We start from the raw sequence: 26,241 nt of genomic DNA on the forward strand, positions 1-26,241 counted from the left end.
CAAACAATTTTCACTATTTGCCTTTTATGCCAATTAATGGAGAAACAGATAGGACAAACACTTTGAAGAAGAATGTAATATTCAATGTAAACTGTTTGCGATGAATTATAAAACTTTACTTGTACACTGTCAGCAATATACTTAGACTGTATCAACTACGACAAATGCATACTTTGGAAGTTTTGTTAAATTTAGTCAAAATTTTACTATCCAGAACTGACTTCACCAGTTTAAAAAGCTATGCAAGATACTTTACCGTACAACAGGGCCCTGAAAGAGTTACTCATCAGTTACATTCATACAGTGCTCCAACTTCAGCAATCTTCATACAACACAGCATGTTGCAGTCTTAGAACACTTTGCACCGGTTAACTTTACTCACAACAAAAAAAATTCCTATGCCACTTTTTAAAGTGACATATCAAAATGAACTATAAAGCAGATCAATTAGGTAACAGCAACGCTATAGACATTCTTGTGAAGATACCGGCCTACAAACTCTATTAACAGCCTTGCCTTTTCCAGCCCTATTTGCCTAAGAGATAAAATGATAATGTTCTCCTTTGGCTATGGTACATTATTGCTGCTATTCATCAAGATCCACTTAATAGCTCTCCTTTGAACTTGCTTGCATTAAGGTCAACAGACCATCTTATTCAGTGCAAGGGAAAAAAAGTAACTCTGAAATATAGAATCTGATCCTGGATGTCTTACAATTTTAATTGTTGTTCGTATTTTCAACAGTTTTAATTTACCAGTTAACCATAAAGTGTTGTTTGATAATATCTTTCAGCATGAACACTTATTAAGTGATGAGCAATTTCCATTAAATTGCACTTCTTAATAAGAATCACATTGACTCAAAGCTTCTATTAATTGCATTGGAATTCATCCAGAATTCTACAACTGGATTCAATTTTTGTCACCTCTCCATAGGTGTTGGAAGTGTTTTAAAAAAAGACTAAGCAACTTTTAACAGAGTTTATATCAACAAGTCACAATGGCTGCCCCTTGTAAATCCCCTGCTATTATGGATTTAATGAATTACTATTCATATTGATAAACTACAAGCAGTAACACTGAAACAAGGGCCAGATTCACAAGATTACTTGAACATTTTCCTTTATGATCAGATGTAAACAAAAGATAAGACATACTGTAAAATGCAGCTCTGCAAGTGATAGCATAATTGATTTTGTGTGCAGCTGAATCAGATATCTTATCCTAGTAAAATAGGAGGAATGCCTTTCAGCACTAACTTGATCTTTTGCAGAAAGGAACAGATAAAACAGGATATGGTTGCATCTGCAAATTTCTTCAAAAAAGAACATATACACTTCTCATATAGGTACAATCTCACATACTGGAAGGAGCAAGGCGGACAGAAAGAACAGGTATCAAGGCCACAAAAATTTGAAAAATGGGGAAGTAAGATCCAAAGATCTTTATGTAAAATGAACCAGACTTGCTGAAGGTTAACATGAGATGACTGACTCAAGGTCAGAACTGGAAAAGTCTCCGGTTTGTATAAATATCTGATGAGAGAAAGCAAAGGGAGACAGACTCTTCTCATTGGTATCCAGTGACAGGACAAAAGGCAATGAACAAAAATTGAAATACCAGAAATTCTATTTGAACTTAAGAACAAACTTCTTCCCCTGTGAGGGTAGTCAAACATTAGAACAGGTTACCCAGAGAGATTGTGGAGTCTCCATCCTTCAAGATACTCAAAATCCAACTGGACACAGCCCCAAGCAACCTGCTCTAGTTCACTCTGCTTTGAGAAAGGTGTTATGTTTTCAAGAAGCATTTAAATTGACTTAAGCAACAAGCGGTTTCATCTTTCTTTGGAAAGGGTTGTTTCTCATCACTTACATATTTCTTTCAAAACATTTTATAAACACCATATTCTCAGCATTTCTTCTTCCTCATAGTCTTCAAATCATGTTGCATTCCAAATGTGGGTAAAATAAATGACCAACTTCTACCCTAAAACATTAATGATACTATATAAGGAAGCAATTTTCCTAGGAGCCAAAAGATACTATATTCATGGAATGTAACATACATGCAAACTAACTTTGGTTCTTTTCTTGAGCTTGCTGGAAGTCTGAAAGAAGTTGGCCTATTTGTATATTTCTCTATCCAAAATGTTACCTTCGACATGTAGAGTTTAAGTTTATATTTTATAGCTATACTGACATAAGTTTTTGTATCAAATAACATCTCTCTGTGACACTAGGACCTTTCTCATCAAATGCAATAGTCACTCACTTGCCAAAGACAATCTCTCACATCTTCTGTAGGAACTGGAATCACAAGGAGATTTTGTAGAATAAAAGCGGCCTGAAAGAAATGAAAGCATCAATATTGCCATCTAGACATTACAGTTCAAAAAACCACATCAGATTGAACACCACAGTCTACATATTATTCCATTGCTTTAGCCATACATTAAAACACAAAGAATGTTCATGTTCATGTTGGAAAAAAAGAATAATTAGAAGGGTATAACTTAAACACCCTCAAACTTCACCTATGATAGATGTCATCAGAAGAAGAAAAGGCTGGTAAGGAAAAAAAGACAAGGAAGAGATGGAATAGAAGTCACTAGCAAACAAACTTTTTTCTTTTTTTTTAATAAAATACTTTCATCATTGTTCCAATACAGTCAATCCTGTTGAATAAGCATTACATAATGAGAAGTAATGGGAAAAAATCCCTGAGCAGGAAAACCTGGTTAACTGTTTACGACCCTTCACTCTATTGTCCTCATGTATTGTTTTTTAATTATTATAAAATAATAGGGATAATGCAGGGAACACACTGGGACAGACACATATGTTCCAAATATTTTCCTTTTTAAATATATGGCATGTGTGTTTTTCTAATTTATATTACACACATATCACATGTACATGTGGGTGGACTGAAACTGCTTTTTTCTTATTTTGTCAATCTTTTGTCAATAACTTGACCGTCATGAGACTACTAAAATGATTTAGAAGTTAACTAAAACAATGAAGCATACATTCTCAAAAGCATTTTGCACAAATAAATTCAAAATATTACTTTGGAATATGTAATTAGTTGAGCAACAGAGCTGGGAAGAAACTAACCCACTATTTGTCACAGTTGCTCTTTCTTAGTCATTGGAAATCAAGAAAAACCTTACAACTAGAGTTGATAGAAAGTTAAAAAAAAAAGCGTACACAGTTTAAATATAGTATTATAAATGTTCTATGTGCTGTTCTACCCAAGTACAAACTTTCAGTTCTCACAAATAAATCTTAGTGCCTAGGCAAATTAGATTACTTCATGTCTGCAATGAAGAGGTATTTACTACAGATCAGGTGATGAGTACGCACCAAAGTGTTCATAAGTGGAACAAAACAGCCATTAAAATCTGGGCTAATTTGTTACACTTTAGCAACCTATTTGTCTGCCTGAGTAAGCCTTAGGAGTTTTTGTGCATTCACTTGTCTTGTTTAGATTTCTGCTTTTACACTCGTCATCTGTATTTGCTGCTTCTTGAGTTAATTCTAAATAAGAAACTAAACATTTATTTTAATTAGGTAGTATTTAACTCACAAAGCAGTAGGTGTTGTGCAGCTTCACAGAATAGATACATAAAATAAAAAATAAAAAAAAAAATCTTTTCTCCTAAATGAAAAAAAAACTTGACAATCTAAGACAGCAGAAGGGCACAAGAAACATACCTCCCTGCGTACCATGCTACATTCAGAATGGTCCAGAAGAATGTTTATCACTGTTCCCCACAGCCCTCCTGAAATGTTCTGGCAACTTTCTGCTAAAGCAATACATCCTATTTCAAGAGATGAAAGCGCTGATCCTATGCCGAGTGCTGTAAATCTGACCTAGTATGTACAAGCACAACACAAAGTGATATTGCTTACAGTAATTAGCAACACATTTTTTAAATTATTAAGTTGTATCAACTGAATCTGGAGCTTAAGGGAACAATTTAAAAAGTAACAACCTCTTTTCCTATATTTCTCTGGCCTTACAATCACAACTATGCATACTTAAAAATGATAGAATTAATAAAATAGATTTTTGCATACTTAAAAATATTAACATAGTCTTCAATATCCTTCACATTTTACCACATAAAATAGTTCTATTTAGCAAACAAAATTTAACAGATTTGCATCAAATACATTTGCTCTAAAATTGTAATTCATGTAAACGTTTCTGCTTGGCAGCTAAGTATCAGCAATGTCAACTAAAGATGCTTATGAATCATGATCATCAGTGACTAATGAAAGCATAGAAGACACAAGATGTAGGGAAGAATTTCTCAGATTATATTTACATAGAAACATTCTCCTTAACTTTATTGTTACTGTTATGTAAGATATAGTCAGCAGCATTTTAAATAATGCAAAACAAAATGAAACAAAAATTTTGCAAATACTTAAGGGTAAAAATAAGATACGAACTTAACATTGCATTAACTAACCTCAGGGTCTCTATCCACCCATAAAGGAATCAGCCATGCCAGACCTAGCTGAGAAGCAGCTTGTTCTTCACTGTTATCGTACGGCAATGACCAAAGAGATATCCAGTCCTGATTAGGAAACAGAAAATAAATTAATAAATTATTTTACAACTCTTTCAATGCCATGCCAGTCTACCAACAGCCTAAGCTACCAGTGACATACTAGAACACTTTAAATGCACACAACACTGATATTCCAGGAAAAAATTTTGATTCTGTCTCTATAAACATGTATTTAACACCTCCTGACTTCACCTACTGAGTAGAATTAAATTTGTGTTGTCTTCTTCATAGAATTGGGACAGCAGTGTTAAAGAGAGATTAAATATTTTACTCGAAATACTGGGACAATTATTTCTATTCAAAATTTACTCCTTACTTTTTTTATTTTTGCTTATTGTTAACATTACCTGTCTTTCTCTCATATAGTATACATGTGCAGAAAACTACCAAATAAGAACATGCAATTACTTCTTTGATCGTAATTAATTCTTTTTTCTTCATGCACCTGCCACATGATTAAATAAAGTCAGGCACAATACCACATACTACTTAGCTGCAGATTCCATGAAATCGTACTTGACTTTGCAAATTAATTTCTTTAGTTCAGGTCAGAAAAAAACCCATAACTGTGAAGTGCTCTGCTTAACCAAGGCAGTGCACAAACAATGCCTTAAGCTCATAATGAATCATGATACCTAAAATTTTACGTATGTGTTTTCTGACCATCTCAGTCTTGTATATTTTTAAACAATAGATGACTGATGTTTTATTTGGAGCAGCATCTCTTGGATCTTCGCAATACACACGATATTAATTACAAAAAGCACAGTATTTTACAATCTTTGAATTTGGAGAGGGAGGGCGTTAACATACAAAATTAAATACAAAACAGGTCAGCAAAGCAAGACTAATGAAATGATACCATAGCAAGCAAATAAAACATTGCAGCAATTCTAGTATACGCTAAGTACATGCTCCATTTCTTGTGTACTCCTACAAACATCTGTAAGTAACTTCTATGCATCAGTATGAGCTAAAGGATCTTATATGTGACTTAACAAGGTGGTTCTAATAATGAAGAACCATACCGGTTCATAATACTGCTGCTGAGCAAAAAAATAACTTGCTTTGACTAGTTTTTATTTCAAGTCATTAGACTGTGCATTTTAAAGTTAGCATTAATTTATTTATTTTTCTAAATCATAGTTATCCAGTGCACCTCTTGTATAACACTGCTTACACAGAGGAATAAGGCTAATTTTGTATTTCTCTTTCTGTAAGATTTGATGCTAAATAACATGATAGTGAACAACAACCAAGATTTAAAATTCCTTTGAGATTATATGTTATTACTACAATCTAGACAGTAACACTGTTGTATACACAGATTATGATTTATAGCCAAAAAAAATGCCACCGATCACTACGCTACTATACGTATTGTTCTACAAGACTGATATTAAAAAAAGTCCACTCCTTCATCCATGCATTTATGATCTAATTCTTTGGAGGCTACAGTCTTTCTGCAGTGTACTTAATATTGCGTCCCTCCGCAATTTTAATAAAATTTGTCCGCACTTAGTATTTGAAGGAGGAGTACAGAACTGAAGAAATCTGGAATTCAGAGAAGCAAGTATACTGCTTTTTCTAGTTACATATGCCCTTGATCATACTGAAAGGTTTTGACTTGTGGCTGTCACAGATATTAACAACAGTGGATATTAATTCTCCAAAATGATTACACTACACTGTTGAATTTGCTTTAACTGCTTCAGGATGAAGGCCATTTTTTATAAAATCTCAAAAAATTTAGCTCTAAAAATACACACATGGACACAAAGCACAGACATAAATTTTGCTAGTAGGTAATGATAGCTCCGTTTATAAGCAAGACAATAATTCTTTCATGTACGTATATATTCTTTCATGTCTACATATAAAAACACACACGTGAAAGAATACACATGTGTATGTGTAAACAGATTAGAAAGCCTCTTATCTACACAAGGCTGAAGAAATCATGCTGTTATAAAGCCTTAAAATTATTCCTCCTACATAAAACCTTGATTTCTCATTTTTTATAGACAGAAAATTATACCTTATTCTGATAGAAGACCTTTCTAAATCCACAGTATTAGTTGCAGAATTATTTCAGTAAGTTTAGAACTGAATGTTCAACTTTCTTGTATACTATACTCTATTCTATTCATTTATCTAATATTACATACCAAATAAGATTACCTGATTTTTTTTTCATTTTTACTGTCTGTTGCAATATAAGACATCTTCCACCACCACATTTGAAAATCCATCATTTAATTTTAGCAGTTAAAATATATCCATGCATAGCCCTCACAAATGACAAGATAAGAACAACTGTCATGCACTTACTGTATCCTTGGCTTGAGCCATCATTTCATGAGATAAGTGAAGCAAGCAAAGAACTGTGCTTTTCGTAACACCTTTTCCCATGAAAGACATAGCGTTTCCTCCCCATTCAACATAAAACGATGAGATGACCTAAGAGTGGGGGTACAAGTTCATGGTAGCTTTACTGTAAGTAATACACAGGTAGAGTACAAACTGTCCTACACACTACTGAATCATAATTTAAACTCATGAGAAGATGGCAAATTTTTAGCTGAAATTTAAGAATTTATTTATTTATAAGTCATTCAGTCACGCAATGGTTTCCTATATAGTTAAACCTCTCAAGTTCAATGGTTTTTATTTGCTTCTTCAAATGAAGAATGCAGAGGAGCTTAATAATAAGCACAATATTGAATAGAAACCTGAAAGTTTGTTTTTGATGCAAACAGTCCATTTATTGTACCCAGTGTTTTATGCGATGTTTGGAATTAAAAATATAATTTCTTTTCAAAATTCTGTGTTCAAGGAAAAGGGTAATTTACATGTTGTATTGTGATTTGAATTGGAATGAATATATCAGCTCTCTGTATCAAATTCTAATGAACAGAAATAAAGGTCACTGGATCATAACATAAAATAAACAGTCTCTAACCAAATATCTAGCCATACATGTTAAAATAAAAAGCATGCTGCTTTCAACAGAACATGCCCAAGAATTTTATTTTTTTTTTAAATTATAATCTTAAGACTTATACTTCTGGATGTATTTTTCTCCCCAAAGCATGGCAATTTAAACCTCTCCATTTTTGCTGCTGTTCTTTCTTTCAGTGTCCCACTCCACAAGAATTCCTTTCAAACCCACTTTCTTCCCTCCCCTCAAAAAGAAACCTACATTTACTTTCATATTTAGGCAAGTAAAACTGCGTAATTCTTCCACACATAGAGCTTATGTATTACCAGTTGATTTCATTCCATAACATTTATTAAGATTTTGTCCACTAATAATCTTTCTTTCACACGGCACGATCTATCAGCTTGGTACCATTTTTAGTCTAGATTTCAAACTCACCTAATCAAATAGCTCTAAAATATTTATTTCTACTCAAGAAATCTTGGCAGGTTAAGACTTCCCCCTAAAAGACTATCTTTTTTTCATCACAAATAGATTATCATCTCTATACAAACTTTCCTGACACTTACCTGGTTGCTATTCACATCATTCAGAATCACAAATGAATCAAAACTACTTTAAGGCTTTTCCAAGCCTCTACCAATGCAACAAATAGATTTTAGTATTTGAAACTACAAAGAAAACTTCTAAATATACCTACCTTACTGAATACTCATAAAACAATCAGAAAGCCAGATCTATGCTTTTCCTACAGTTTTAAGAAGACTGGAGTTCTCAAAAGATGAAATTTTAAGAGCAAAAACTAATTGCCTGTCACATTCATGGACTCAGCAAACGAATAAGAACACTGAAAACAAGAATGAAATTTTGGCTTCCCATCAACTGCAGCATCTTGAATTACCTCTTTTCTGCCTTCTTGGTGTTAATAACCCACCTAATGAGTTACTGCTCCCCCAGACTCCCTTTCACACATGGATTTTGCCTGTGGGAGATCTTGGATTTTTCCTCTTAGTTTCAGTTATTAAAAAACCCAAACACATCTATTTTTCATCTTGCTTAAACTATAGTCACTTTATATTACCTCTTAAATAGGGGATGAAGGCACACACAATATAACCTATCATCATAAGAACAGATACACATCACTTAATCTAGTCTCCATATTTTTGCTATTTACTTAGCAGAAAAAAGCATCTTTCCTACACCTATTCCTAGTGATGATATTCACTAGAAGTACATCCTAAAAATTATAGTGTCATCAGTTACATGGTTCTTTATTATAAGCTACTTACCTCAAGAAGACCTGTTAAATATTTTTTACAAATTGTGACAGATTCAGCTGTAGCAGAGTAGGTACTCCAGTCCGGAAGTGCGGTAACATGAACCATTCCTTGTAACGTTCTCTCCAGTGAAGGAAGTCCATAAAAATGCGGTGCGTCCGTTAGCCTTAAGCATTGTAGCAGCTTCAGAGCCAGCTCAGTTCTGAAAAAGCCAGCAAGTTCCAAGGCCTCTCTGGTTTAATAGTAAAAAGAAAAAAAAAAAAAAAAAAAAAAAAAAAAAAAATCAACTGTCAACATGAAGCTATTATAATGAAACATTTCACAAGAGGCCAACGCCTCATTCTTCTTACTGTTAAGTCTATGAGTCTCAGCATCTCAATTAGTTACTATTGCCTTATGCACAAATTAACATGGAATTAAATTTGACATTTCTAGCTTCACCCAGGTTCTGAAAGCATAATATTGCACATGATTGTAACAGGGCTGCTTAACCAAAATAGGGCAAATTAGATGTAACTCTAATTATTAAGGAGCATGTTAAATAAAGAGCAAGAGTTTGAAGATGATGGATAACATAACAAGGAGAGTTTCAAAGCTTAGTAGCTACGCTTATGTTTGTTGTGGTTCAAGAGACAAGTTTAAAAATATTTCCCACAAAATACTATCAATCTAGAATTCAGGTAGATAGAAAATACAGGAGTGTGAGAAATAACTAGCAGGGATTTCTATAATCCTCCCTTTTCCTGCTGGCAAAATTTTTAGAAAATTAATAACTGTGTGGGAAGAATGAAGAAAGTAACATTTTGAAAGTATCTTTACAAACAGTTATGTTGTGGCACTTAATTAAAACAAATATTATCTTAAGCTGCAATATTAGTATCTCTTCGAATACACTTGGACAGAGAGATTTAGTGTGAGAAGATGTTATACTACAAATTCAGAGGAAAAAAAATAATAGAAATTCATTTTGTGTTTGCTTGACTGACAGAAAAAAGTTGGAACTTCATGCTGGAAGTAACTGTCCTAAATAACCACTAATGTGCACTGATATACTGTATTGGGCCAAAAAGGAGTTCAATGAAAATAAATATTTGTAAACAAATGCTACAAAATCAACTGAGTTATCATTTGCTTGTGCGAATTTCCAGCATTGAAAAAAAAAAATAGCCCATCTTCTTTCTGCAGTTTAATTATCATTTGCTGAAAAAGTGACCACTAGTACATGCTCTTCCAACTTCCCCAGTTAATTTCCTAATTTTACTGTGAAAAAGGCCTATCTAATGTTGATCTTCACTTCAAGTATATTCCATTTTTACAGTTTAAAATGATTGAGTCATGATGTAATTCTATCCAAATTCTGACAGAGATACAGCAGCAGTAGATATTATGATCCCCCATCAGAACTACACTGGCAGGTCCATTTACACTGTACCTGTCAGTCACTGACATGGAACAAAATAACAATGTGTTAAAAAGACGAATGAGTTCTTTATCCAGTTGCTGCCTGACAGCAGTCTGTATTTCATCTATTTCATCCTGCACTTGGGATTCTGGTCGCACCAGCAGGCCCAAAAGGGATTTTGGCTTCTAAAAGAAAAGAATAGAAATACAGTCACATAATGCATTGTTTAAATCTTATTTTAATACCCACACTAAAGCCATTTTTCTGTTGAGAGCTTGCAAATCACGCATATTATAAATCACAGATTCCATGATTATTTTACTAAGAATTATTTCTGTAAAAAGCACAGTAAAAAATTCCTATAATTACCAATTACTTGAATCTTGAATCTACTAAATGCCATAAAAGAATCTACTGTTAAGGCCTTTAAAATTTCCTGACATTAAGCCATGACAAAGTGTATTTTGAAGCATGAAAGAAAAGTCAAAGTTATATACAGCAATAACTTGCAATAAAAAAACCAGATCACAAAAAACAGAAAACACATAGTAGAAATATTAGTTCAAGTTGTATTTTGTATGTCTCAGTTGCTTGAAAAACTTAAAATCATTTGATAGAAAGATTTTATATTAATATATTGAACAGGCCGTACTTACAAAATTTTATAGGATTCCCAGTTACCCATATAAATTGAAGCACCTGAATTCTGTAAGTAACTGAAGTCTACTAGCTTTTTTTTTTTTTCTGAAATGGTTAGATTGTATTTTGAAATCAGAAAATTCAAGTGCATGTAGACTGTACTTAACGTGATAACCTTTGTAAGACCATGAATGATCTTGCACTTGGGCAGTATGCCCTTGCTTTGTGAAGAACAGTACTTTGCAAACTTCTAAAACTGCAGCCATCACTTTTACCCTTGGCATTTAACTATTTTTTTTATACACTAAGATTGAATTATTATATTTTGACAAATATAAAAGTTGTTTTATACTGCTTTATGATGTTCATTTCCTATTTATTTTTATACTTTCCAATTTTACACATCTTAAATGAACAGTATGGGATAGAACAGATCTCAAATAGAAAGCACAGGATTCTAGAAAACTGAAAAAAATTACATTCTTTCAATACTATACATGCATTTTAACTACAGCAACTGAACTGTACACTCATATAATACCTTCCTCATGCTTATAAAAATATTTTACTTAGATATATTATAACCATTTAAAATGAAAACTTAAGCGACAGACACACTGAAAACAAAAACTTCTGTCCTAACTCAGTTTTTCCCCTTAATGCAAGACAGATAACGTTCATTTATATCTTTGCCAAACAGAAGGTTCCAAAACACCTGTGTGAACTTTAACCTGTAAGTTACATAGATAATACATACATAGTTATGTAGCTAAGCATACTTTATACAGCTGTATATGTATGCACACACATATGTATGTATAGTTACATAGTTAACCATATCATACCTTAGTTATATGTACATACAGAGCTCTGCACAGAGCTATGCATAGCTAACTATAGTTATATGGCTCTATACAACCGTATTACCACAGTTAACTACACCAGAGCAAGACACACACAGGTAGATGTTGTTCCCTTCTGGCAAACATAATACCCGAGTTTAGAGAAACAATTCATATACCAAGTAAAGGAGAGAAGGAAGTTTATTCTTGCTTGAAGTTAACTTCCCCAAACACTAGAACTGTAGCAGTGACCACAAGGTAGCAGACATTAATACCACAAGATCCGCTATTTCTTGCTTTTGTTAATAGAAGTCATTTTGCTTGAGGAATGAACTCACCAGAAAAAAAAACAGCCAACCAGTTCACAGTTATATAACTTCTTACAGTCTACAGCTAACTTCTTAGGTATATTCTTACATTTTTAAGCAACGATTTCAAAATCCACTTTAGATGGTCTGACTCCAAACTTGATCTCTGGTCTCTAAGCAATTTGTTTAAAAATCTTAAGACAACTACTAAAAGCTTCTCATCCTCCACAGAAGCTGGAAGCACTTGCAGAAACCTGCAATGCAAACAAAAAATATTTACTTTCATACTTGTAGCACATTAAAGGAGAGTTTAAGATCTTGGCCTAACAGGTCTGAAGTCACCTGCAAATGTGGAATTTATGTAGAGTAAATATGTATATTACATATATTTACATGTAGCAAATACGGAATTATATTTATTATACGTATCATATATATTAAATATTTTAAATACTTGTACATAAAAATCATTATGCTTGAATACGATTGTACATTTATTGTGTATTATAAGATAAAATTGCTATATATATTAAAAAGTGTATTTACATGTAGTAAGCATTAAATTGCATATAATAAAAGGTAGAAAAATCTGAACAGGCTCACAGACAGGAAAGAAAAAAGGTAATTACTAGCAATTCATAATTGCATAGCCTACCTATGCATTTTAAATATCCTTATTTTAAATACAGTGTTCTTACTTTTTGCTGGGTTTGTGTATGTAAATTACAGAATCACATAATCATTGAGGTTGGAAGGCACCTCTGGAGGTCATCTGGTCCAACCACCCTGCTCATGCAGGGACACCTGGAGCTGGTTGCTCAGGACCACGTCCCAGCAGCTTTTGAGTATCTCCAAGGATGGAGATGCCACAACCTCTCTGGGCAACCTGTGCCAGTGCTCAGTCACTCCTACAGTAAAAAAGCGTTTTCTGATGTTCAGAGGGAACCTCCTGTGTCTCAGTGTCTGCCCATTGCCTCTGGTCCTGTCACTGGGCACCACTGGAAAGAGCCTGGCTTCATCTTCCTTATACCCTCTCCCTTCAGGTACTTGTACACATTGGCAAGATCCCCCCTCTGAGCCCTCTCTTCTACAGACTAACCAGTCCCAGATCCCTCAGCCTTTCTTCATAGGAAAGATGCTCCAGTCTTTTTATCGTTTTTGTGGTGTTTTGTTGGACTCTCTAGTACGTCCATGTCTCATACTGGGAAGTCCAGAACTGGACACAGCACTCCAGATGCAGCCTCACCAGTGCTTAGTAGAGGTGAAGGATCACCTCCCTAGACCTGCTGGCAACAGTCCTCCTAATGCAGTGCAGGATACCATTAGCCTTCTTTGCTGCAAAAGCACATTGCTGGCTTATGTTCAGCTTGGTGTCCACCAGGATCCCCAAGTCGTTTTCTGAAAAGCTGCTTTCCAGCTTGGTGAACCTCAGCATGGGGTTGTTCCTACCCAGGTGCAGGACTTTGCACCTCCCCGTGTTGAACTTCATGAGGTTTCTGTTAGCCCACTTCTCCAGCCTTTTGAGGTCCCTACGGATGGCAGAACGACCCTGGCATATCAGCCACTCCTCCCAGTTTTGTAACATAAGCAAAATTCCTGAGGGTTCATTCTGCCTCATCGTCCCAATCATTAACGAAGATGTTGAACAGAATTGGATCCAGTATTGATCCCTGGGGCACACTGCTAGTTACTGCCTTCTAACTGGACTTCATACCACTGATCGTCATCCTCTGGACCCAGCCATTCAGCCAGTTTACCATCTATCTCGCTGTCTGCTCATCCAGCCCATACCTCATGAGCTTCTCTACAATGATCTTATGGGAGACAGTGTCAAAAAGCCTTCCTGAAGTCAAAGTAGACAATATCCACTGCTCTATGCTCATTTACCAAGCCAGTCACTTTATTGTAGAAGAGTATCAGCAGGCTGGTCAAACACAACTTCTCCTTGGTGAATCCATACAGATTACTCCTGAATGATCTTCTTGTTGTTCATGTGCCTGAAAATGGTTTCCAGGATTAGCTACTCTGTCACCTTCCCAGGGACTGAGGTGAGGCTGACTGGCCTATAGTTCCCCGGGTCCTCCTTCCTGCCCCTCTTGAAGATAGGAGCGACATTTGCTTTCCTCCCATTCTCAGGCACCTCTCCCAATCACCTTGATTGATCAAAGTGGACAGGAAATTACATTAGTCAAGATACACTTGTGGGTGCATCCCATCAGGGCCCATGGATTTATGTATGTCCAGTTTGCTTACATGTTCCCTAACTGATCCTTTTCTACCAATGGTAGGTCTTTCTTGCTCCAGACTTTCGTCCTGGTGTCTGGGACCTGGGATACCTGAAGGCTGGTCTTGCTAGTAAAGTCTGAGGTGAAGCAGGCATTCAGGACCTCAACCTTTTCCATGTCCTGTGTCACTGGGGCCCCTGTCCCATTCATCAGCGAGCCCACATTTTCCATAGCCTTCCCTTTGTCACCTACGTACTTATAGAAGCCCTTCTTGTTGCCGTCCTCACCAGTTTCATTTCCAGGTGGGATTTTGGCTTTCTTAACTGCGTCTCTGCATGCTTGGGCAGTGTCTCTATATTACTCCCAAGTTACTTGTTCCTATTTCCACCCTCTGTAGGCTTCCTTTTTGTGTATGAGTTTTGCCACGAGCTCCTTGTTCACCTATGCAGGCCTCCTAGTATGGACCACTCTTGAACTCAGAGGTGGCAATCATTGAATATTAACCAGCTTTCTTGGGCCTCTCTTCCCTCCAGGGCCTGATTCTATGAGACACTAACAATGAGATCTTTGAAGAGGCCAAAGTCTCCTCTCCTGAAATCCAGCACTGTGATCTTGCTTTGTGCCCTCATCCCTCTTCTCAGGATCCTGAACTCCACCACCTCACCGTCACTGCAGCAAAGCTGCTATAGACCTTCACAATCCTAACAAGCCCTTGCTTGTTTGTATGAGGTCCAGAAGAGCACTTCCCCTTGTTGGCTCCTCTGTCACCTGGATGAGGAAGTTGTCACTGATGGTCTCCAGGAATCTGCTGGATTGCTTATGCCCTGCTGCGTTGTCCTTCCAGCAGACACAGGGAACAACACATAACATATCAAGATCAGAGGTGCATGGACAATCAATTCCATAAATTTAAAATATGAAAATTAGTAAATTTACAATTTAAGCATCATAATCTTTAATGGATTTCTGTAGTCAATACACTTACCTGTTTATTGCTTTTTGCCAAACAAAGCTCTTCAAAGTGGTTCCACAAGACCCAGAACTGCATTTCAATGCAAGTGTGTCATTCAGAATGTAAAAACTAAGCCTAGTGAGAACAGCCCTAACATCCCTGTGGGATACTGCCTGAATGATCGAATTAAGACAATCCTGCAGTCCATAGTTTGTGTGAGTTATTTTGAGTATAAGAATGTCTTCTGAGGACAGTTTTAGTGAGTCTAAAAATCTGAAAAGGCATAAGAGAAAAATGATTAACGGCCAGTATCTTTACAAACTATTTCAGTGACTGTTGACTCCTTCAATTCCCAGGTCAAATGACAAGGCAAAACATAAACTGCGTTAAAATTTTATTTTTGTTAACCAATGATCCTTCCCTCCACCTCCAAAAAAACCCAAAAACCGACAATAACAAACACCACCACCTGTGAGAGACTGGAGTTAATGTTTCAAACACTGCGGTGAGGCAAGTTCTGCATAACAAGGAACTCTTCCTAGCAACGAACCACAGGTGAAAAGAAGCCCATCAGCACCAGGAGGGGGAGAGTGTGCTGGTGGGTGCACAGCTCCCTGTTCTGAGCTGCTGTTCTGATGTGCTGAACAGGGCAGCTCACCACAGATGGCAAAAGATCATGTCTGCAGGGAAGGGGAAGCTACACCCCAAATGACCCCCCCAAGCCCACAGCCCAAAGACCACCTAATTAGCCTAATGAGTTCAAGTGCCCGCCCAAAGGAGGGGAAGGGATGATAAAAGGACACAAACTGAAGCCCCATGGGCGCAAGCCCACCAGAACTGGAGCTCTTGGCTGGCCTTACTGCCTTCCCTTAACTGACTCCCAGATAAGCCAGGCCTGTAGTATATGTTCGGTGATGCATGGTTGGCACGTTACACCATTTACTGACATAGTTTCATGCCAATTTTTGTTCTGAGCATACCAATTTTGGTGGTGAGCATGCCAGTTCTTGTTGTGAGCGAATAAAATTGAGGCTTGTGAGTTAAAGGATCCCTGGCATAGTTTCACTTCAATCCTGACCTGGGAATTGGCAATCTTGAGTCATCATCCTGAGAAATTGGGACGTGACACCACCACATTTAAATGCCAAACTGTTTGGGTTCTTTGGAAAAAATGCACCTCTCAAAGTTACTTGAAAGGTGCTATTCACCCTGTTTGTAATGAACTTTTCTTCCATGCTATTGTAAATGTTGGTCACTTGGACTATACTATTTTCCTATTTTCTTTTTAAGAGATTGCTTTGTTTTTGCCTGAGGGAACTTAAAATTAAAATGATTTATCAAATCAATGGCTCAGAACCACACTATTTACTAATAAAACTTGTAGGACCCCTTAAAGGGCACAAGGCAAAAACTAAAAAATTATCAACATGGACAGAGATGTAGACACAAGCATTTCAGTCCTACTAAATCAAGAATCTAAGACATTAAGTTCTGTACCCAAAATAGTCTCAAAGAGAGAAATTATGCTTACTCAAGAGCTAACCAAAGGATGTAAAGGGAATTTTCTTCATTATCTACCATAATTCTTAGTATTACCATTAAAAAAAAAAAATTATTTTAAATTTAAATCTCCAAGAAAAGAGAAAAATTAAATCATGCAACTATAAAGGGGAAAAAAAGGCAGCTCCCTAATAAAAAAAAAAAGACTACAAAGAAAAACAGCCACAGAGCCCTTAAAATTGTTTGAAATTATTCTGACCACTAATAAAAGTTGGATCAAGCTCTAGACTTCATGTATAAATGCAATTTAGGTAAAACATTAGCTGTGACGATATATCTACAGCCTTTTGGGCTGTGATCCTTTAAGTTTAAAATAAAAGGACAGCATTCTCAAAGCAGTAACAACTTGAGCTGCTGTTTGAAGTTGAAAACCTGTTTAAACTTGATGGAACACAAATTTAATTGAAATATATTGGGATTTAAAATCAAGATAAAATGGCTCACGTTTCTGCTTCCTTCTCGTAATTTATCAGTTGCAATAAGTTTTCAATCCCATTGTACCATGACAGATTCCAAGCCATCTTAAGCATATCTGACACAGGTTTCATAGTCAAGCACTCGGAAGACAATGGCACCACAACAGTATTAGGGCTAACTACATGATGAGCAGTGATCCTGACTGGGAGATGATACCTAAAAAAAAAACAAAAAAATTTAAAAGTTGTGGTTTGTTTTGGTTTGGGGGTTGGGTTGGGTTTGTTTTGTTTTTTAATTAAATGCTCTACTAGAGCAAGATTTTAAATTTGCAAATAAAGTTTTTGAATATCTTTTTCAGAGAACAAGACTTTGAAAATACCTCCATGCTTAAAATGCAGGCAACTTTGGGTTTTAGATCAAAGGTTTCCCTTCATTCTCCCACCTCCATACTTCAGAAAGGACAGCAAATGGAAAGCAGCAGAGTTAACTGTTAAAAAAACAAAAAAAAAAAACACCCACACATACCTTCTAACAACAGCAACAGGTAAACTGAAGGCAGGTAGGCCAGTATCATTACCGGTTATGCCATCAGCCCTGCAAAAGATTAAGTTATAGCTGTTACTGTCTATTTTAAGCTTAGATTTTCTACTAATGAGACACTTATTTTTTTATTATTCAGATATAGCTGTATTTTTTCCTCCAGATAGCTCTTTAGTAGCCCATTGATGAATAACTTGTATGAATAAACAATGTTTCTTCATGATTATGGAATATTAAGATAATTCTTAATCACACACATACAGAATACTTGTTGAAGATATACTGCATATAAAAATGAAATTAAAGATAACATACCAAAGCACATGCTTGTTTCCTTTTTTCCATTAGAGAAAAAATATGCATTATAGTTCTTTTCAGTATATTTCATGTGTGTGAATTCTAAAAGCATATTTTTTCTGAAGTATATGCAAATTTCAAATAATAAAATATCATAAGCTAAGGTCTGATGGTTTAAGGAAAATTGCTACACGTAAAAGCCAAAGTCAATAGGAGAATTCTAATTAAGTTTAAAAAAGCTTGCCTACAGCTAGCTATTTGATTTGTGTAGTTCCCACTTATGGGAAAGAAGGATTACAGACCAATCAGGGTTTTTTGAAAATGAAAGTAAACTTAAAATTAACACTGAGGTACAAAGTATTTAAACTGCAAAAATATGCCATGTAGACTGATACAGCATGCAACCCAAGTACTGAAACAATTTGTTTGGCCTACAAATATGCAATTTTGGATATATAAAAGTTTGGGCCATAATTTGTTTGGATATATATATAAACTTATTTTCATTAAATCCTTAAATTTGACTAGACAATATGCCATATAAAACTGTTTTTTCATACCATGTTTCTGTCCTTGCTACTTCATCAAACAACAGAAGACAAAGCAACACTGTAGTTTCAGTTAAAACAGCACGATCATTTTGGAATATCAGGGAAACTGAATAAAATAAAGATATTTAATAATGTGTTAGGAAAACATTGACATTTAATAATACATAGAAGGTCACTCATTAAAAACAACTGATTTCCACAGTCATTTTGCCAACATCTTCAACAGATGGCACAACATGGGTAACGCCAGCACACAATGATTTATCTTTAAATATTAGAGACTCTGAAGTGATCCAAGGTTCTTAAGAAGGCTTTTGGTTAAATGTCTAACCATATTTTACACATTTTCCTTCCCCACATGTATTACAGTCAAAATAGAATCTTTACCTCTGAATAGCAAAAGCAGTAAAGACGACTGCTGTGCTAGGGACAGACGAACAACTGGGTCAGCATACACAAGTTTGCGTAAGAGTGTTAGACATGGTAGCACTATGGATTCCATAAGCTGCAGGAAGAGAGAAAAAAATTAAATACAGATAACAATTAGGATAATCTATTAGGAGATGCTTAATTCAAACTGGCATGCTACAAAGCAATACATTCTGTCATTTATAGTGGAGAAACCTAGAACTTTCTTAGACAAGCACATTTCATCCAGAAGATAAGTGCATTTTGATTAGAAAATATTTACACACTTCTGGTTTTATTTTATTAGTAACTGATGATCATTTTATTGGTCTCCGGCATCATAACACAATTATAACATTTGCTTTCAAAAGTATCTACTTTTAAGAAGCATATGCCAGCTGAAGGTTTTAAAAAAAACCCAAATATTTACAACCATATAAGTTTATTCTTTTTTCTTTTTCTTTTTTTTTTTTTTTAAATGCAAATAGCTTATTGTGTCACATTCATTGTCTGGGTCCAAACCTTTCAGATCAGGAAACCTAAAGGGAAAGCAGTTTGCTAAAAGTTAAAGTATCAGTGAATGGCCAAAAATATGACCAAAGACACTGCTCCTAAGAATGAGAAGGCAGTATGTCTTTCATTACATGGCTTGTCTGAAGTTCTGCCTTAAAATTTTTTGTAAACTGCATCACCAAATACAGTTTAGTTTAATATCGAATAAACAAAAGCCCTGCTTATTTAGTATGGAAAGTCTTTTGCACAGCTATATATAAAGACTTATTTAAATGGTGCTTTTTCTGTCTACTACTTTATCCTTTTCTTGGTAGCCACTTTTCTAAGAACATGTAAGGGTTTTTTTATTTGGTTTTTTGTTTGTTTTTCTTTTCTATTGATTTTAGGATTTTGGGGAAGTAGTCTGAACTGTCAAAGCTTGAGGGAGCTAAGGATGGGACCTCTACTGCTTGTGCTCAAGAGACAGGAATAAGACTGCTTAGTTATTTTTCAGAGGAATCTTTTTACGGTTATTTTACAGAACAGAGCTTTTGGGGTCCAAAACTTCTATCAACACAGAGCTGACAAACAAATTTCTGAATGCTAGCACTTGAAGAAGTGAAATTTCATACACAGCTGTCAGCTTAGGCTCTCGTGCTGACTTTAGATAAACCATTCATTGTTCAACATGTGCAATTTTAGATTTCTCCTCTAAATTACTCTGCAACTTTCATCATGTAAAGTTTTAACATCCTGTTTAGTATAGAGGTCCTACATTCCACAAGCTATATATGAAAAAGAAAGGTGTCACAGCCCCTAGAGAGCTGTTGCCTGTGCCTGTCCTGGATTAAATTGGAGTTTATAAAGGGCTAAAACCATTGGTTTAAAATTTATCCTAGACCCTTACCTGTTTACAAAGATTCTGCTTAAAGCAATGCATCTCCCATGCTTGTACTTTTGTATTATTAAGTAACTATACTAATATCTACTCTCTATCCAAAACAAAACAATAGTTGCATTACTCTGTATCTCTACGAAAAGGTAAGATAGTGAAAACCTGACATTTAAGAAAAAAAAAAACACAGTAAAAAAAAAAACAACCTGAAGAACCCAATATTTCAATTTCTCCAACTGGTTTTCAATGGCTGTGAGAGACTGGAAGAGTTAATGTCTCAAACATTGTGGTGGGACAAGTTCTGCTTAAAGACAAACCCTGCACAGCAAGGAACCACAGGTGAAAAGCCCATCAGCTCAGACATCAGCAACAGGAGGGGGAGGGCGTGCTGGAGGGTGCACAGGTCCCTGTTCTGATACAAAGATCAAACAATGGCCACGTCTGCAGGGAAGAAGTTACTCCACAAAGGACCCCCAAGCCCAAAGACTCATAAACTGCTCGTTAGCCTGATGAGTTCAGGTGCCCTGCCCAAAGGAGGGGCAAGGATGATAAAAGGACACCAACTGAAGCCCCAGGCGCACAAGCCCACCAGGACTGGACCCCTCGGCTGACTGAACCAACAGTGGACCCAGGACCAGCGAAATCTTTCTCTCTTCCTTTTTCTCTGTCTTCTTCTCTCTTTCTTTTTCTTTTTCCACAATCACTACACCTGATCCCTTTAAAACATAAAACCGTTGACCAAGTCTGGGACTAAGAGTGCATCCAGCTGCTCCTGGGCCCTTCTCTGAGGAAGAATCTAGAAAGCAAGGGGGTCTGCTCTGAACCTCGGGACTCAACAGGAGGGCTTGCCTTATTCCCTGAATTGATGTATATGGTTACCCTGGGTTACACAGTTTACAGAAGTAGTCTTATGCCAATTCCTGTTGTGAGAAACCCTGCCACCTACTACCACTCCCCAGTTCAGTTTGCTTCTGTCATAAATAAAATCTTTTAACTGATCGTTTGGTGTTGTTTCACCTTAATCTAGCCCAAGGGAATTTCGAACTAAACACAGACTCCCTGGTCTGTCCAGTCTGGGTCTGACAGTGGTTTACAAAAGTATTCATATTCAAGCTATCATGAACTGGACTAGGCATTCCTTAATGCTGCAGGGATAAAATAATCTTAGATACTGATAATCTGGGAAAAAAAAAAAAAAAATACCATTACCAAAGAATGTCATTTTCATTAGTCTGACAAATAAGAGTAATACCACCAAGTATCAAGCAGTTCTTTTCTCTTGTACATTTTTGGGGAAAGAAGTCATGACTATATAAAAATTCTCATGGTTTCTTAAAATAACTCAGGATTTGGACTGTTGGACTACTATAACAATACTATGCAAGCAAACTCAGAAATATGAAGAAGTTTATCCAGTGAAGTGATGCTGAGGAACTTAGCCTAAATAAGCTTATATAAGATGATTTCAAATAATGAATTTCAGAAAAATTCAAGCATCAGATCAGAATATTAAAAAAATGGAAAGCTTAGTCATCTACAACAAATATACACTCAACTCTAAATGTGATCTTATCTACTAAGACCCTCCCTGGTGAGCTGATCTTCTATTGGTCAGAAAATTACTTATACCTGAACCTCAATCTGACATGAGATGTTATTGTAAGTGGGAATCTACATTTTTAAATTATAATTTGCTTCAGGACTTAAGTTTAGAGACTATGATATAAAATAACACTTTTTTTTTTTTTTTTTTTTTTTTTTAGGTCAGTGTCATGGTTTAACCCCAGCCAGCAACTAGAGCACCACTCAGCCGCTCATCCCCAGTGGGATGGGGAGAAAAATCAGGAAAAGAAGTAAAACTCGTGGGTTGAGATAAGAAGTCTTAATAGAACAGAAAAGAAGAAACTAATAATGATAACACTAACAAAATGACAACAGCAATAATAAAAGGATTGGAATGTACAAATGATGCACAGTGCCATTGCTCACGACCTGCCGACTGACATCCAGCCAGTCCCCGAGTGGCAATTCCCTGCCCTCCCTTCCCAGTTCTATACTAGATGTGACGTCCCATGGTATGGAATACACCGTTGGCCAGTTTGGGTCAGCTGCCCTGGTTGTGTCCTGTGCCAACTTCTTGTGCCCCTCCAGCTTTCTCGCTGGCTGGGCATGAGAAGCTGAAAAATCCTTGACTTTAGTCTAAACACTACTTGGCAACAAATGAAAACATCAGTGTTACCAACATTCTTTGCATAGTGAACTCAAAACATAGGACTGTACCAGCTACTAGGAAGACAGTTAACTCTATCCCAACTGAAACCAGGACAATCATGGAAAATTATTTTTTTTGTCTCTACTGGGAAAGAAGCTTCAGGGAAGTTCTGGTGTATTTCAGAACCACATCAAATGCAGTTAGTTCTCTGTGTAACTATTCTCATAAGTAGGCAAACCAATCTTCTTTCATTAAGAGAATCTTAGCATTACCAAAACTATAATAAGCAAAATACATATTGCAGTTACAATTGTTACTAAACATTTGTATTCTGTGCAGTATTAACGCACAAAGATTAGTGTTACAAGTGCAGAAAAAGGCAAATTCTACTACTGTAATGATGTGCAATGCTTGCAGAAGAATTTGTAACAATAGTTTTACCTTGCCATCCACATGTATACACTCATTAAGGTAAGCCAAAATCTTTTCTATCGCACCCAACTTTTTCACAATGCCATGCATTTTGGTATCTGTAGAAGAACAAAAGTTAGTAAGAATCACTGTTTCTGCACCACTTTAATATTAAACTTCTTTTAGCAAGATCACAAACTCTTGCTATTGAGAACAAGTTTCCAAAATTGCCAAGCGACAGAACAAGCACAGCTCTAGCTCTACAAAGGCAAGCCTCCTCAACATCTTGTTATCTTACTATAGTAGCCTCTTGAACACTTAACTCAAATATCCTACATAACTTCCCATAAGAACTTTATGTTCCACAATTAGTGATCCCCCGTGCAACTCAATTTCAGTCAAACGAGGATTTCACTTGTAACATTGAAAAAGTCTTCAACAGCTTAATATGGAACTAAAAATGGTATTTACTCCACCATCTTAAGAGTATTTTCCACTGATCTCATCCTTCAGAGCATCTGGTTGAAGAATATTCAACAACAACAACAAAGCTATGTCATTAGGGTTAGTTGTATTTGCTGGGGTTTTTTTAAATAATTATGAAGTGATCCTTCATATGAAATTTGTCCTGATAAAGCTGCGTTTTTTCCTTTACAATTTCCTCCTATGCTACGTTTCGTATTTTCTTTTGACATCTGAAAATTTGGCAACCATAACTAAATGTATTTTATGAGACAAAGTAGACATTTCCTCATTTTTGTGACTATTTTTCTGACAAGAAAAATGTTAATTTTAATATTATCTAAGACTTCACCTTCCCATGGTGAAAAAGTTATGTTCTATCATTAGGATTTGAGTTCCTTCAAGAAAACATACTTGAATTAGTTTGAGTAGGTAGAGTACAAACATCCAGGTTTGAAACTCTACAGTTATGACCCTGCACTGAGTCAAATAATACTCTGTGCAAGATTGCTTACTTACATCTTAATTCAATCAGATCTTTACCAAAATTAATAATTTTTCCCCATAAGAGCAACACAATTATAAAAAAGCAGCTATGATGCAAATTTACAATTAGTCACTTAAATCATAAATAGTAAAAGGACGGAATACTTTACTTGCAAACATATTTGATGAAATGCCACAGGGAGTCTAGTCTGTCTCTTGATATTGAAAGAAGGTATAATCACGGAAGCTTAGCTTGAGTTTACTGAACCCTCATTCACACAAATGACTTCTCAATCCATTTTAACTGAAGTTACTACTTAGGCTAACTCAAAATGGAGTAAGAAATTCAGAATGATAGAAGAAATTCTTCACTAAATATAAAATCCCTTTAGCTAGCCTGTGTAATCTAAGCATTACTTTCCTAATTAAAATATACCACCACCAAAAATACATCTATTTTATACTGACCATCGTCTCCATCACTCAAGACCAAGTATTGAGTTAGCAATAGCAAAAAATTTGAAACACCGTTAGTTCTGAGACAGATCAACAAACTGACAAACATTAAAAAGGAGAAGCAGAAAAAAGAGCTCTTGCAAAGCTTACAGAATTCAGCTTACTCGTCTATTACCCAAGGGAGCTGGTTTTTTAAATAGTAAGACCACTATTTCTAATTATTGAGAGCAACAACAACAAATAGCTAATTTTTACTTGAATTGGTGGATCTTCCACAAGTGTTAGAATTCTGGTCCAACACCACACATAAAAATTACAAAGAGTACCCTTAGCACAAATGTACAGAAAACCTAGCAAAACTGCAAGCTCATGTAATTATCAGCACACAAATACAAATCTTCTGAAGAATTTTACCTTCTAAAATGATAGCTAGCTGCTCGGCTGCAGACTTTCGTAAAACTAGGTCAACAGCATCAGAAGTCAAGATGTCATACAGCTTTTCAACAGTTTCTGCCTAAAAGTAAACCTATGTTAGATTTACATCCACTGCACTATTATGAAACAAGGTAACCAGCCAAACTTCCAAACAGAAAGTAGAAAATAAAAATATCTAAATTCCTTATTAGAATGTATTTGATTACATTCCACATGCATGAAATAAGAAAGGATTAGATTGCAATCTTTTTGCAACAAATATCTAATAATACCTGTGGAATATAACAAGAAAACAGTTTCTAGTGCAGAACAGATGCAGATATCTAACAAATAATGCTTAATTTATGTAGGACTACAGAAAACTCAACACTACACAGAAATGCTAGAATATGCTTCTAAGTTTGTGAAGGGGACTGACTTTTTAATGACAATAGGGTTAGAGAAATCTAAATAAACCTACATATCCATACAAATTTTAGGTCCTAACTTTTTGAAGGATGTAGGGGAAGAGTATAAATCAAGTGTACAATGAGCAGCCAGAATGTTGTTTTTTTTTTCAGACGGCAAGCATCTTAGCATTTAACATGTTGTAAATCTGAAAACATTGAGGGTAAAGAAGTAAGGAGAATAGAGGGGAGATGGTAAAAAAAAAAAAAAGAAAAACAACAACAACAAAAAAAGAGAGATAGGTTTTCCCATAGGTCAAATACTTGTAATTTATTTTTCACTTTGCAAAAGCAGCACTATTAAGGAAACAGACACAAATTTTTAATCTGTTTTAGAATGTTTCATACTAAAAATTATTTGTGCCTGTTTCAGTAAAAATTTATTTTGTGGGGAAAAAAAACTCTATGCAAGAAAAAAAAAGTCAGACTCTATCCATGCGCAATTAAATTGTTGTAAACAGAGCAGACTTGTGCTCTCTGTACTCAAGTCTTGCTGTTAATTTATCTGCAGAAAGAAAAAAAGAAGGAAGGAATTCTTTTCTTATTGTTACATAGGGTAGCATAAAAACTACTGTTTAAGTTCACACAGAAAGAATATATCAACAGATTTCTTTTTATGAAGCAAGCCAATTTTATGAAATATTGCAACCTTCAGAATGTTAACTTCAGTGACTGGGCAGGTAGAAGAGCTAATCAATGACATAATATTTAGACAGAGTTTACTCACCTTAAATATTGACTCTGTTTTACCATCCAATTTTAGCTCAATAGCTCTTTCTATAATAAATAAGTTTAAAATGCTGGAAAGCACACTACCATGCAGATGAGGGCGTTTCAGGTTTGCCCCTTCTTCATTCAAAAGATGGAATGTTAAATGTTTAAGTGCTATAGAACGAACCCTAAAGGAGTAAACAATTAAAATAAATATAAAAAGTCCTCATACTGTAAAGCTTTAGCTGTATAGGTAAAAATGAATTAGTTTTTGAAATTCATACAGTG

At 35.5% G+C, this 26,241-nt stretch overlaps 1 protein-coding gene across 5 annotated transcripts in view; it reads right to left on the reverse strand.

The window, feature by feature from the left end:
• RTTN (rotatin) overlaps positions 1–26,241 on the reverse strand; it is a 90,029-nt gene that overhangs the window by 35,848 nt on the left and 27,940 nt on the right. For all 5 annotated transcript variants that reach the window (XM_049830285.1, XM_049830288.1, XM_049830284.1 and 2 more), the window contains 15 exons: positions 25,970–26,141; positions 24,776–24,875; positions 22,988–23,076; positions 18,927–19,044; positions 18,549–18,645; positions 17,677–17,745; positions 17,179–17,367; positions 15,208–15,447; positions 12,107–12,251; positions 10,239–10,393; positions 8,819–9,038; positions 6,917–7,045; positions 4,484–4,591; positions 3,720–3,878; positions 2,275–2,346 (listed from right to left, as the gene is read on the reverse strand). In XM_049830285.1, coding sequence (XP_049686242.1) covers positions 2,275–2,346; positions 3,720–3,878; positions 4,484–4,591; positions 6,917–7,045; positions 8,819–9,038; positions 10,239–10,393; positions 12,107–12,251; positions 15,208–15,447; positions 17,179–17,367; positions 17,677–17,745; positions 18,549–18,645; positions 18,927–19,044; positions 22,988–23,076; positions 24,776–24,875; positions 25,970–26,141 — 2,062 coding nt within the window. The remainder of the gene's footprint in view (positions 1–2,274; positions 2,347–3,719; positions 3,879–4,483; positions 4,592–6,916; positions 7,046–8,818; positions 9,039–10,238; positions 10,394–12,106; positions 12,252–15,207; positions 15,448–17,178; positions 17,368–17,676; positions 17,746–18,548; positions 18,646–18,926; positions 19,045–22,987; positions 23,077–24,775; positions 24,876–25,969; positions 26,142–26,241) is intronic.

Source organism: Accipiter gentilis, chromosome 27 (assembly GCF_929443795.1).
Source record: "Accipiter gentilis chromosome 27, bAccGen1.1, whole genome shotgun sequence".
In the NCBI taxonomy this organism is placed as follows: domain Eukaryota; kingdom Metazoa; phylum Chordata; class Aves; order Accipitriformes; family Accipitridae; genus Astur; species Astur gentilis.